This window comes from Crinia signifera, chromosome 2, assembly GCF_055691185.1.
Source record: "Crinia signifera chromosome 2, ASM5569118v1, whole genome shotgun sequence".
Taxonomy (NCBI): domain Eukaryota; kingdom Metazoa; phylum Chordata; class Amphibia; order Anura; family Myobatrachidae; genus Crinia; species Crinia signifera.
This window is the reverse complement of record NC_139218.1, coordinates 195,019,468-195,033,533: the sequence shown is the minus strand read 5'-3', so window position 1 is coordinate 195,033,533 and position 14,066 is coordinate 195,019,468. Positions and strand designations below refer to the sequence as shown.

At 39.5% G+C, this 14,066-nt stretch overlaps 1 protein-coding gene across 3 annotated transcripts in view; it reads left to right on the top strand.

The window, feature by feature from the left end:
* The first annotated feature begins 420 nt into the window (after positions 1–420).
* Positions 421–14,066, top strand: part of CLSPN (claspin) — a 49,672-nt gene continuing 36,026 nt past the window's right edge. Inside the window, exons 1-8 of one of the 3 annotated variants that reach the window (XM_083173497.1) lie at positions 421–562; positions 1,313–1,442; positions 3,335–3,771; positions 5,660–5,803; positions 9,183–9,254; positions 10,269–10,341; positions 10,450–10,558; positions 13,366–13,901. In XM_083173497.1, the coding sequence (XP_083029623.1) occupies positions 443–562; positions 1,313–1,442; positions 3,335–3,771; positions 5,660–5,803; positions 9,183–9,254; positions 10,269–10,341; positions 10,450–10,558; positions 13,366–13,901 (1,621 nt within the window). In that variant the 5' untranslated portion in view covers positions 421–442. The other 2 variants (XM_083173498.1, XM_083173499.1) reach the window with 2 other exon arrangements.

Genomic DNA, 14,066 nt, shown 5'->3' with positions numbered 1-14,066 from the left:
GCGCCCTAGGCAAATGCCTAGATTTGCCTAGTGGTGGCGCCGGCCCTGGATAGAAAGATTAGCTGCTGCTGCCAGGGATTGCCATCGGTGCAGACGCCATCGATGGTGATTCTGCACCCAGCCATCGATCAGTGTTTTTACTTGGTCATGTATATTCCCTTTTTTTTTTTTAAAGCGAGCCGAGGATCCGCCTAAAAGACCTATATCTATTTTAACTGTGTGATCCGTCGGATCCCGACTCAGCTTAATGATCCGTTTTGGCCATCTCTAGCTGTCACTACTCAGTCAGTGGGACAAGAAGAGAGCTCAGTGGAGTGCTGCTCAGTGGACAATTAGGCGGAAGTGACAGGCACAGTGTGGGCGGGCCACACGCAATGTCGCAATCCACTCCGAGTCCCTCCTGCTGCTGCAGAGACACACACTCATACACGCTGATTGGTGGATGCGCTGTATGCCCCGCCTCTTCGCCAGGGCGCGAATTCCGAGGCGACGGCTGCTGGAGGGGTATTGGCGGGAGCTGTCACCGACAGACGAAATGGCTGCTGCGGGCACTGATTCACGGGTGAGCACGGGAGTAGTTACCCCTTTATATGTGTGCCGGTCTCGTACCCTGCTGCGACCTGTGTTATGTGCGTGCACGGGCGAGGGGGGGGGGGGGGGGTCTTATAGTGTGGTTGATGCAGACATTTGAATGCTTCTTATTTGTGTGCTGTACTGTAGCTTTGTGCTGTGTGTATACCGCTGCAGGGACTGGGGGTACGTGCACGTAATCAGTATGTACTACTAGGAGGTTGAAGATAGCGATATTGTGGCGGGTGATAAGAAAGGGTTTTTATTTCGGATTAAAAAATTGTTGTATGACCAGATGATGGCATCGGTGTTCCCCAGGTTCTGCCCTATACACATACTTTCTTGTAAATGAAGTGGATCCCCAGGGTGATGTTATTGCTATACTGGATTATATACCACAAATATCATCACTTAGTTACTATGAATTATTATTTTTAAATAAATACTGTTTTCTATTGGAAGAACATTGTGGTAATGAGTTTGTGTGCTGCAAGTTAATAGAAGAACCAACGGGGATTTGTTGCTCAAATTTAAAATGTGAAATTAATAAATGCAACCAAATATTGAACATGCAGTCATTTGATTACTTACCATAGTGATATGTCATTTTGCATTGTGTGAATCAATGATGATAATAAAGACAGTCATTGTATTCTAGTTTGTCATGCTCATGCAAATATTTGTGCAGAGATATATATATGTGTGTGTTTTTTGTTGTAAATAGATTTTTTTTTTACTTAAGGATTATTTGGAGACGCAAGACAAAAATCTCGAAAATAAAGTCTTGGAAAGTGATTCAGACAGTGGTCAAGGGAGCTGTGAAATGGGCTCAAGAGACCATCGGGATGGAATGGATTTCATGGAAAATGGAGGTATTTTACATTGTTGGGGTCTGTTTTAAAGAAATATTAATTATAACCACTAAAGCTGGATACATATTATCCATTATCGGTAACAATGGGGCAGATGTATTAAAAATCCCTTTTGCGTTTTAAAAATAACGTGTTCCGTTCTCTTGCATAACCTGGAGAAGCGGGCACCCGTATCACTGCAATGTATTATGCAGGGTGCAGCCGATAAGAAGAGCTGTTATTTCCTGTCTCAGCGGCCATGCGCATTTTAAATATCCCTTCTCTCCCCCCTCCCTCTGTCCTGCTCTCTGGGCATGCGCAAGATCTTGCTATTATCGAGAGATCTTGTGCGCAACCTGGAGCCAGCAGCAGGGCTAGTTGGTGCACTGATAGTACATCTTAAAAAACTTAATTCCCCTACTCCAGTTAACTAGCCTTAAGTGCGGATATGCACTTAATGCTAGTTAATACATCTGCTCCAATATCGTTAACATTTTTCATTCAGATTGTTGACGTTGTGTTCCCCCTTGTATAGTTATCGACCCTGTTGTCATCTGCATATGCAATAAAATTCTGACTATATCAACAGCACGCTCCTGGATGTGGCCACTAAACAATATTTTTAATGATATTTTTAAAACTGTTATTCACTAAATCAATTTTTTCTAGGACTTATTGGCAGTGTAATAGGAATCATAAGTGATATCTTATTGTTTGCAAGGTCATCTTAAGTGTACACAGCTTTTAAGAGATAGATAGATATATATATAATATATATATATATATATATATATATATATATATATATATATATATATATATATATATATATATTCTCTCCATTCATCAAACTTCAAAATTTCTGATGTGAAAAGGGTATAGAGGAATAAACATGTTGGCTCGATGGTCACTTTTGTTAACAGTGACAATAGAAGAATGCTGGTGGCAGGATCCTGACACTGTATTTTTACAGTGTTCTGTGAACATGGTTAGAATACGGACATTTTAAAGTTATAATCCCTGCACAGTAAAATGTATTTTATTATAGGGCCGGGATACTGCTACCATTGACAGCGATTTTTCTTAACTGCGTCTTATTCGGGGTACTGACTGTACTTTCTGTACAGTCTTTCTAATACTTTCATTTATATTATTTTTTGACTCCGTAAACAAAAATTTCTGTGACTGCATCTTTTGCCCTCAATCACTTTCTTCATTTGCAATCTGGCTGTACCAAAATAATCGTTACATTTTAAGATAGGTACTGTAATTGTTTTAGTGTCCAATGTAATGTTTTGGTTTGTTCCAAATTGCAAAATATCAGATTTTTCTGACACTATAGGTGCCCACACACAGTGCGTTCTGTTCGTGCGATGCACATCACATTGCATATAGTACAAAAAGCACGCTGCTGTTGCACATCGCACGCTTTTTTGCACTAGATGCGTTGCCATCTAGTACAAAAAGTACAGAGATCTTCACTCAGTGTATGTGCACCTTAAGAAATGTATTAAAATGCTGTTGACGTTTTAAAAATAATAGGTCCTGCATAAGCGGGCACCCGTTACTGCCAGATGTATTAAACCACCCCCCCCCCCCCCAGCCGATATGGAGAACCATTATGCCCAACATTAATGGCTCTCCTTATCGATGACCCTGCGCATGCACAATCTCCCTTTTCCCCCGGGCCGGGTCTAATGGGCATGCGTGCGAGATCTCCATATGTACATGAAATGATGGTTGATTAGCCTCTGTTTGCATGTCTTAATAATATGTGGAAAGTATTTGCTAAATAGGCTGGACAAATTGTCTGTTATGTTGAGTTTTTGCTATAATATCAATTCAACTTTCCTGTTTTCCTCTTTATCTTATATCAAAGTTTAAATCAATTCTGTTTTATATTGTATTTTTAGAATCTGATGATGAAATCTTGGTAATTAAGAAATCTAAGCCTAAGAGAGTTTTTGAAGAAAGTGACAGTGATTGCGAGGGGAATACATGTGCTGCTACTGTTGACACTGAGCTGAATCCTGACAGTGATGAAGATGACCAGGAGAAAAGAACAGAAAGAGGGAAGCCTCGAAGGATACGTCTAGCTCTGCTTGATAGTGATGACAGTGATAAGGAGCTCGATGAAGGCCTTATGGCAAATTCTCATGAATTGAACCTTGATGGACCTACTTTTGATAATGTCCACCCACAGAAAAACATCAAGCAAAAGAGTAATGAGTCTTCAAGAAAACTGGTCCGTCAGGAAGAAATGGACCGGGGTAAAGCAAAACGGAGAACAGCGAAAAATAAACTCGGATCAACTGAAAATCCAAAAAATGGCACACAGCAGAAGTCACCAGTATGTATTTCAGTTCATTTTGAAAAGATTTAAAGGAATTTGTTTTTTACAAATGTGTACTCATACACCTATTATGTTTGAGCTGTATGGCGCAAGACATCTGTTGCTATCCCTGTGCTGCATGCTTTCCTCAATGTTTATTTTTTCCCCTTTCCTTAATTTTGGTTTAGTATGCAAATAGTGTACATAACTCTTTCTGTTAAGGGACTAGTGTAGAATTGCAAATAAAGCATAAAGACGTTGCATGAGTAAGTCTTGCCTTGCACAGACTGCATATTTTTTCTTCTATGTTGCTTCTTTCTCTGCAGTTTTGTCTTTGTTTGCATATACAGCCTTATCCTAGTATGTACGCTATTGTGCAGGAAAACTGCTGCGCAATACCATACAACTAATGTTCTAATGAATCAGGAGGTTTCTGGGAAAGACACCACCTGCCAGAGTCTGCGATTTGAGTGCTGCGAACGTAAGACTCGTTCTACACAATGGTAGCAATGGAGTTGGTAGAAAGTTGCAAATGTAACCAGAATGATTCATGGCGAGGCTTGCTAGTATTGGACATGTCTGTTACCTGTCTAACTGTGCTACGGTCATCTCAATTTACATTTTAGTTATTTTATTGTGTACTAAATTGTGATTAGTATACAGAAAATTATGATCTCATGCGTTTCAAACAGGTGCAGCTTAATTCTCAGTCAATCACTAAACAAGTACACATAAGAAGAAAGTATATACACTACCAATTGGGATAAACCAATCAAATACCAAGTTATGTATTTTATTTATTTATTTTTTGTATAAAGTTTATTAAAAAGAGAACAGTCCCAAAAAGGATAATGAATTCTCTTCAAATTCCTCCAGAGAACCATTGACTATTCTTGCTACAGTACCTCAAAACATAAGTAGACCAATTCTCATGGTGAAAATGAGTGGGTGCACATCAAATATAAACGGGGTGAAATTTATGAAGATTAGAGTTGTATTTCAAATGGGATGTTGCTATGGGAAACCAATCAGATACTCATCTTCTAGCAGGTGCTAAATAAGAAGTGGATTCTGATTGGTTGCCCATAGCAACATCCCATGTTAAATACAGCTCCCATCTTAGTATATTTCCCCCATAGTGTTTTCTAATGGTAGTATATGCACTGTATACTTATTTGGCCCCAGTTAGGCCACTGTGACAACATAGAGAAAAATAACTCTCCAGCCTCTATCAGCTTTTAATCTTTTTTTTTTTTTTTATAAGGGGGTTCCCCTTGTTTCAAACCTCAGTGTGGTGTTCTCAACAGAGCTACTTGGCATGGTTTGAAAACAGGTGTATGTGGACAGATCTATAATAACAGTTCAAAAATATTATATATAGTCATAGCAAATTGTTCCCAAATCATATTAGATTTTTTTTTTAAAGGGAAGTAATGTCAGATCTGCAGACAGTGTATTGCTTTAAATGCTTAAGAGGTGCTTAACTGCCCTGTATTTTTCAATGCAGCAGCTTGTATAGATGTAAATAGAACACCATGCCATTTTCTATATGTCAAATTCCTAGTATATAAGTAACTACATGATGTTGGTGTGCATGTTTGTCTTTTGTTAGCTTGTATGTATTTATTCCTTATCAAGGCTCTTTCTACCAATCGCACTAAAATACTGAATTTCTAAAAGCCTAGTGAACTTAATGTTTTATTGTGCCCAATTGTATAGCCTTTAAAATACTTTTTGTCATTCTAGCACCCTGCACCCAATCCTTTGTTCGTTGGATTAATTATTGTAAAACTATTTTTTTCCAGTAAAGAGCTAGAAGACGTTAGCAAAAAACAGTTACTGAACACAATGTTCTTCTACAAAACTGTTTATGCTGTTTTTTTTTTTTCTTCTCTATTATACCTAGATGGAAAAGTTACCTCATTTTAATGACAGTGGCTGTCTACTAGCAGATGGGGATCTCTTTGATAAGGATTCGGAAAGTGATGATGCTGAAGAGGAGTCCTTAGATATAATTCGTGCCAGCGTGAAAGACAAATTTAAGACTAATGTAAGTATTACTGAACAGGATATAATGCAATATTGCATATATAGTTTTGGTTACTTTATTTTGTAAAACATAGTTTAATGGTACTACCAGAACAGGAGAACTCCATTTGCTTGTAAATTTGGAAACCAACTGAACTTTAGAGAAAAATAACTGACATAATTAAGTGTTTGAAAACTTGACGAGAACAAGATTCTAATTATGAAAGAACTTTGTTTCATTGGTGGTCACATAATTGCTGTGCAGCCTAAACCAGTTTATAATAAGCTGTCAAATTAACATCAATTTCTTGTAAAGTTGTTAATGAACAAGTGAATCGCAGCCACCATACAGATCAGTATTTGTGCATAAATGGGTAGTGACTTGAAATGACAGTACCCTACAGCTCAGTGATTTCAACACTGCCAGCTGAGTGTGGAACCTACAGATGTGTCCTCTTACATGTGTCCTCTTACATTTAGCCTATCTGGTTGCAATGGTCAACCTTCCAAAAACTCACTTAGTACATTTACCCCTTAATGTTCCTGCTAATGGAGACAGGTGCTGGTAGGGCAGTACGGTTACTGCTGGCTCAGGAGGAAGTGTGACCCCACCAATGTTGTCATTGCTGCTTTCCAGACCTCCGCTTCAGTGAGGAGGTACCCCCCCCCTACTTGTCTACTTTTTACCTTCCTGGCTGCTGCACTGGAAACATTACTAAGTAAACCAGCTTTCTAACATAATATAAAGGCAAAAACCTAATAACGTTGGATTGTTACATTTTCCAACATATTATTTATTCCTATTAAATTTGAAAGACTACGTAGCAAAACCTATAAACATATTAAAACAAAGTACGCTCAGAAACTTTGCAATAAGACTGAAGGGTTTGAAAACCGTGAAGTGTTTCTTTCTATGTTTGGCACTTTTTTAAGGTATTGGAGTTGTTTACCCATTTACACCAAAAATGTTGTCTATTTGTAGTTTTTCTCCCATACTAAAGAAGTGTTAGGCGAGGAGTTTGTACAGGCTTAGCTGATTCTAGGCAGATTTAGTACATCACGGATCTTGGGTCACCCTCGCATTATTTGTTGTATTTGTTGTATTTTAATATATCAAAGGCTTTAATGTATAATGGTGCCCGTACATGGAGCATTTTCCCACATGTTCCCACGCACAGCACAAAAAGTATGTGCAGCCAGACCGCATCGCATCTAGTACAAAAAGCACGCTGCTGTAGCACATCGCATACTTTTTGTACTAGATTCGATGCAATCTAGTACAAAAAGTACGGAGCACATTACTCCATGTATGGGCACCTTAAGGCAGTAGAGATTTTTCAAAGAGTAATAGAACACAAGGACACATGCATGAAACTTGAAGCACTTGCTTTACAGAAAGGGTAGTGGATAGTTGGCACAACTGGCTAGTAAAGCAATTTAAACATGTTTAGGATAGACCGAAGAATATCTTTACAAAAAACTAAGGATCAAATAGGGTTAGGTTACCAAAAGGTTACAATGGGGCAGACTAGATGGACCAAGTGCTTCTTTTCTGCCATCAAATTCTGTTAGAGTTTACTGCATTGATTCAGTGCACTGAAATGGGGACCACTCTTAATAAAGGGTATGGGTCATTGGTTTCGACCAAATGTAAGGTTGACATGCATTGTGTTGACAGGGTCAAAAGATCGATTGAAGCATAAGGTCAACAGTCAAAAGCTCAACATGAGTTTTTCACTTTTTTTCTTTTTGTCCCGCTGCGCTTGGCACACTATTCTGTTCTCCATCTACACCCTAGAGCAGTGGTAGCCAACCCTAACCCTCGAGAGCTACCAACAGTTCACATTTTCCAGACAACCTAGCTGCTGCACTCATTAATCACTGACACATTTTAAAAGATCCACAGGTGGAGCTAATTAGCTCACTTGTGATTCTGTGAGGAGACCTGCAAAACATGCACTGTTGGTAGATCTCGAGGACAAGGGTTGGCTACCCCAGCCCTAGAGGATTGTAGGGCAGGAAATACCACCTGTTATGTCGACTCTCAGTGGTTGACCCAATGTATGTCGACCCTAATAGTGTTGATCATATACTGTAAGAAGAATGTGGAATAATAACAGAGGGATTATGTCATTTTTAAGTCCTAGTGCCCTGCCTGTAGTTACAGCATAATAAGAGGTTTAAACAATCCTGTCCTGGGCATGAGAAACGGGAGGTAGACACTTGGACCAAACTCTGAAAAGTCTGAGAGCTTGCTTGCTGATGAGGAAGAGATGTAGAACAAAGAGCTGTAAATTCTGCTAACGCTTGGGAAAGGCATGCCGCGCTGGTTATGACGAGGGCTTGCTACTTGAGGTCTGATCTGTAGCCTGGCAAGTTTTGCAGGAAATTGCCTTGGCTAAGCCTACTACTTCTCTAAACCGCTCTGGACCCTCCTTTTTGTTAAATGCAGTTTAACCTCATTTTGGGGGTTATTTTGGTTCACTCTTTCTGACAAAATCATTCTTAATTGGACAAAACCATGTGCACTGCAGGGGGGCAGATGTAAAATGTGCAGAGAGAATTAGATTTGGGTGAGTTATTTTGTTTTTGGTGAAGGGAAAATACTGACTGTTTTAGCTTTACAGTGCAATATAGATCTCACTTTGAAGTAAAACCCCAACCAAATCGAATTCTCTCTGCACAAGTAACATCTGCCCCACCTGCTGTGCACATTGTTTTGTCCATCTAAGAAGGAATTAGTTAGGGTGAATCAAAATAACCCCCTTTGAGGGCACTGCATAAAGTCCTTTAATAATTTTGTTGAAATGTAACCAGCACAAAATGACCACTGCACAAGTCACCCAAATTGTTGATCATTTGGGTATGCTGGATTGTCCTGCATTATGTCATATTATCTAAGTTGCATATCGGCCACATAGGGTGTTCTTTTATGCCCTGCTATGGCCGATCATTGGATATTTCCCCTGTTCCTTTATGGTGAGGAACTAAGATAGCTTAATGTATGTAAATGTTGATTGTTGGCTGCCAGATAAAAATAAATACTTTTTTCTGTACTTGTATGCCCATCTATAGTTATCTGTTACATTTTAAAGAGCCTTTGGATTAATTTCCACCTACCGTATATACTCGAATATAAGCCGAGGCACCTAATTTTACAACAAAAAAACTGGGAAAACTTATTGACTCAAGTGGGACCCTCACTCGAGTATAAGCCGAGGGGGCCTTTTTCAGCACAAAAAATGTTCTGAAAAAGTAGGCTTATACTCGAGTATATATGGTATTGCATTATTCTCATGATTTTGGCTTTCCTACTTCTATCCCAAGAATATTTGTTGTGAATTGCTTGTCTTTTTACCCCTCTAAAATGATCTATGAATTCCTCATTTCTTTTTCACCAGTCGAAATTTGATGAGGATATCCCACAATGTGAAGAAGACTTTGAAGGGAGTGTGAAAAAATCTGAGAAAAAGGTATGTTAAACATCTGAACTGTTTTGCGGTAAATGTACACGATTTCTATAACTGCTTATATATGTGTGTGTGTATAGATCTAGCTACTGTGGTCCAGCACTATTGGGCGTCTGCGACGGTGCAGGTAGTACTTGTGGGGAAGCAGTGGCACTCTGGAGACTGTCAGTGTGAAACAGCTATTTCTTTAATGCATACAAGTGACAAATGTCTCTATACCCAGAGCCATATGCTTATTGTGTGGCAAGCAGGGATTTTTTTTAAATTTTAAATGATGATGCATTTCAGTCTTGTCTTCATATGGAAATCTACACTACCACAACAGTGGATATGAAGCTTCTGTCATACTGATTATTTCAAAACGAATTGGTTTACTTGCATCTACTGGCGTAAATTGGAACCATAGAATACTGAGATGTTTGTTGAAGCCTGGTCGCTTTAAGGAATAAATGGTCTTGGCTCTTCCCTCTCATCACCTTACCAGAGAGTCTTACTTTTGCCACCTCCTCCCACACTAGGATTTGACTTGGTTAAATATAAGCCAGACACCGGAGGAATTTGTGGTAATAGTCATCCATTTTCTCCATTGATTCCAGATTCAATATTTTATTCAGGTATAGTAAGCAGGAGGTAGGATCTGGGCACATACAGTAAACATCAATTAAGGTTCTAGTCGCAGTCCAGACTTGCATTCAAAGTGTCAGCAAATTCATTAAATCCTTCCAATGGGCAGCACATTGAAAAAGACCAAGATGACTTGGTACATTAAGAACTTCAGAGAAGAGATGAGCAACCCCATACCAAAATTGGGGTATCTCGCTCATGGCAGAGCTGTACATCTTTCTATTTTATCCATATCTGAAATACAAAACTAGCAGTTCACTATCGTCAATACCCTCTGCTGCCACCCTTAGCTGTGTACCTACTCTTATCCTATTGTTTAGGTTATAGAGTGAACAAAGTTGTAAATTTGACTCCTCTGTATTGTTTCTCATGGTAACTTCCTTCATTTTAAAGGAGAGAAAAGCAGCACGATTGGGTAAAGAAGCCATAAAGCAGTTGCACAGTGAAACACAAAGACTGCTGAGAGGTGAGCTTGGGAGATGGTCGTGTGCTACTTGTTTAGAACTCTTGCTGTATTTCCCAGAAAAGCATTTTCTCCAATGTGTTGTAATTGAGCAATGATTTTCTTTCTTAGTGTCTGCTGTATCTCTGCCATATCACTTACCTGAACCCAAAACTATCCATGACTTTTTCAAACGACGGTCAAGACCAGTTTGTCAAGGCAATGCAATGCAACTTATTAAGTAAGTACGGTGAGACTGGAACCTAATGCTGATATTTGGACAGCTACCAGCTTCAGGTTTAGAAGAAATATACTTTTTGTATAAAAATAATGGCAGTCATATATGTGTAATATATATTTCTTTAATACAAATGAAATGAAAAAAATAATACATAGAAAAAGTATTTTTGACCAATTATAAAAAGCATGTTGGCTGTAAAAAAAACAAAAAAAACCATGGTATATTCAAATTTTATTCAGGTATAACACAATTTATAGTTTTATGCATATAAACCTGTGTATAACCTAATTTGCTACATTTTAATTAAAATTAATAGATCTTTAATACTGTCTTCATTTAAACTTTCATCCAATTTGGGCACACTGGAACATGGGTTTGCTTCAGGGGACCGTAATTAGCTGCCTACATTATCTGATCTGTATGAACGAAATGCCTGTTATTGATATTAACGGTACTTGTTTAGTTTCACGGCACAGTGTCTGTCGCAGCGTCTGTGTCCCCTTGCAGGGCTCGCCCACGCTATGGGCTCGGTGGCTCGCCACGCTATCTAAAATCAACTCCATGCAAACGTGGATAGTGAACTATTCACAATGGCATGGACTTTATTTTAGAAAGTTTGCCAAGCGCCGAACCCGGAAGTAGCGGCTGGCCATGCTGCCGCCGTGAAACTAAACAAGAACCATATTAACTAAATCAGTGTGCATATTGTTCAGTGCGTACCCACTATTTAAAAGGGGCAGACTAGATGGTCCAAGTGGTTCTTATCTGCCGTCAAATTCTATGTTTCTATTCCGACATATCGGTAACTATCCTCCTTATTTTGTCTGAACATACAATCCAATCTGATGATAAAGTCAGTGGCTGCATATTCGGCAGTGGCCCTGGTGACAGCTCTGAAAGATATAGTTAACTGTATCATTCAGTGCTTACTCATGAGTTGTTGTGTTTTTTTCGGCACGCCAATATAGATAACTTTATTGGTGCTGCATATAGTACTTCCATTTAGCCTTCAGTAAGCTTATGGGAAAATAGTGTGATATTTAAGTATTTCTTTTAAAGTTCACTTTTGATCTCTGTAGAAAATAAAGTGGCTACAGCAGAATGTCACTATATATTGCATCATATTGATCTGCTATATTCAGGGAAAACTTCCCTTAATGTCCTCCAATAAGTAAGCCCCTCTCATCCCGGCAAGCAACGCAGTTACTGAGATGCTGAAATGTCTTCAGACTACATGTGCGCATTGTATGTCGTCATCTGCTCACGTCACAGGATAGATGCTGGACATAAGCAGCAGGGCAATGGAGAACCAACAGAAAGTTAACTTGACTGCTCCTCTCCCTCCACAGATATATTTTTCAGCACATTGTGCCATCTTCTGATCGCGAAATTAAATTGGGAAACAGTATGTAAATAAGAAGTTTCCATTCCTCTAATCCACCCTCCTCACTCTATTGTACGAGGAGCGGAATTTGAGTAGTATTTGCACCGCTAGAGAAATCTTGATTTCTCTACATACACCCCTCTCTAAATTGGTATCATCCGTTCAACTCTGTATTATTCCAGCCTTGGAAACAGGTATTCTTACTATGAAAAAAAATGGGGCCCATACATAGTCAGTAGATTCGGTACTTATGTAATATCTGGGCGCCCGATTTTTTTTTTCCATCGCATGCAATATAGTGGCATACAATTCATGCGATGCGATTTTTCATTGTAAAGACCCGATTTTTTAATTGTATAGTCACCCATGGGTGATTTTATACCCCCACTATCCAACTACGCATGGAGTTGATTTTATATCAGGGCTGGGCAACACCGGCCCTCCAGATGTTAATGAACTGCACATCCCAGGATGCTTTGCATTAGTTTTGCTATGTGGCCATGCTGAAACTGATGCAAGGCATGCTGGGATGTGTAGTTCATCAACATCTGGAGGGCTGGTGTTGCCCAGCCCTGTTTTATATAGTGTGGAGAGCCACCGAGCCTGAAGCGTGGCGAGCGGACGCAGAATACATTTAAAGTAATCCGTGTCGCCTCGCGGGGCTCGCTGCGCTCGCCACACCTATATAAAGTCAACTCCATGCGTAGTTGGATAGTGGGGGTATGAAATCACCCATGGGTGACTATACAATGAAAAATCGCATCGCATGCCTTAAGTAGTGGCATGCAATGAAAAAATCGGGCGCCCAGATAATACATAAGAACCGAAGATTCCTCTGCACAGTGCAAAATCATGCAAGTATTTGAAATTCCCTCCTGGCTTTAAGAAATGTACCATACTTCATTCTGATGTCAGTTCATTTTTGTATGGCGGTCTCGGATTCCATAACAACGTTTATTTCATTGCTAATATCTTGTCCATCCCTTGTCTTTGCCCCCCTGCTCCCCCCCCCCCCCCCCCTACCTCTCATTCATTCCTTTGTGTGTGATTTTTGGCTATCATATTCAATAAAGCAAGTTAGTTCAAAACGCACTGTTTAGCTACATCCGATCCTGCTGCGTCGGAATTGAAAGTAGAAATAGATTGTGCAGCACTATTTTATGGTAACGAGTTCCATGCTGCCCAATGCAGCATAGTCACCGCTCCCCCTCTCCGACCTCCCGATTTAGGCACCCTGCCAGATCAATCCATGCGTACACACTATTAGATAACCTTGCCTTTGGTTATTCCAGTAATGTTTTTCTTTGATTGTTTCTACATATAGTGATCTGTATTTTAGGGAAGAAAAAAATCTGTAAAACAGGCTATTCACTTTCATTAATGGAGCTTTAAATATTTATTTTCACTTCATATTTATTTGTAGATCCTCAAAGTATCATCATTTAAGTACAGAAGACCATATTCAGCCTGCAGCAAAATCCACAGATCATACAGCTTGTGAGTCAACACCAGAATGTAAGACCAATTCAGAAGTTTGCCTTCAGAACACCCAGGTTACACAGCCTGCTGTATTGGATGATGTTATAGTAGAGACAACTGATGGTGGAGAATGTCAACCTGCTAATATAGAGCACAAAGTGAACAGCACATGCAATCCAGAATACACCTCTGACGTGCACTCAAGTCAGACTGTTTCCTTTCATGAAAGTGAAGAAGCCATTCCTAAAGTGAACAATGAAATGCTGCGGGATATCCCAGAACCAGAGCTCAAGGATGCAAGCTGTGGGCATAATCAGCCCAGTGGGAAGAGCTGTACAAATTCTACTGTGACACAAGCAAAACCAAAGTTAAAAAAAATAGAGAAGCTGCGAGCACTAGGAGTTGACCTGTCAATAAAACCTCGCCTCTGTGCAGATGATGGTTCTTTTGTCAATTTGGAAGATCCAAAACCAAATAAAGGTATTTATATTTTTTAAGGATATTTACTGTTTGAAATGCTCTACATTTATGCAGTTGACACTATGTATAGCATTGGTCCTCTTCTACATTAAAGCTGCTCATTCTGTGGTATCTGTATGCTATTGGGTAGCTAAGACAATTTTTAAGAGTACCCGCTAAGTGGGC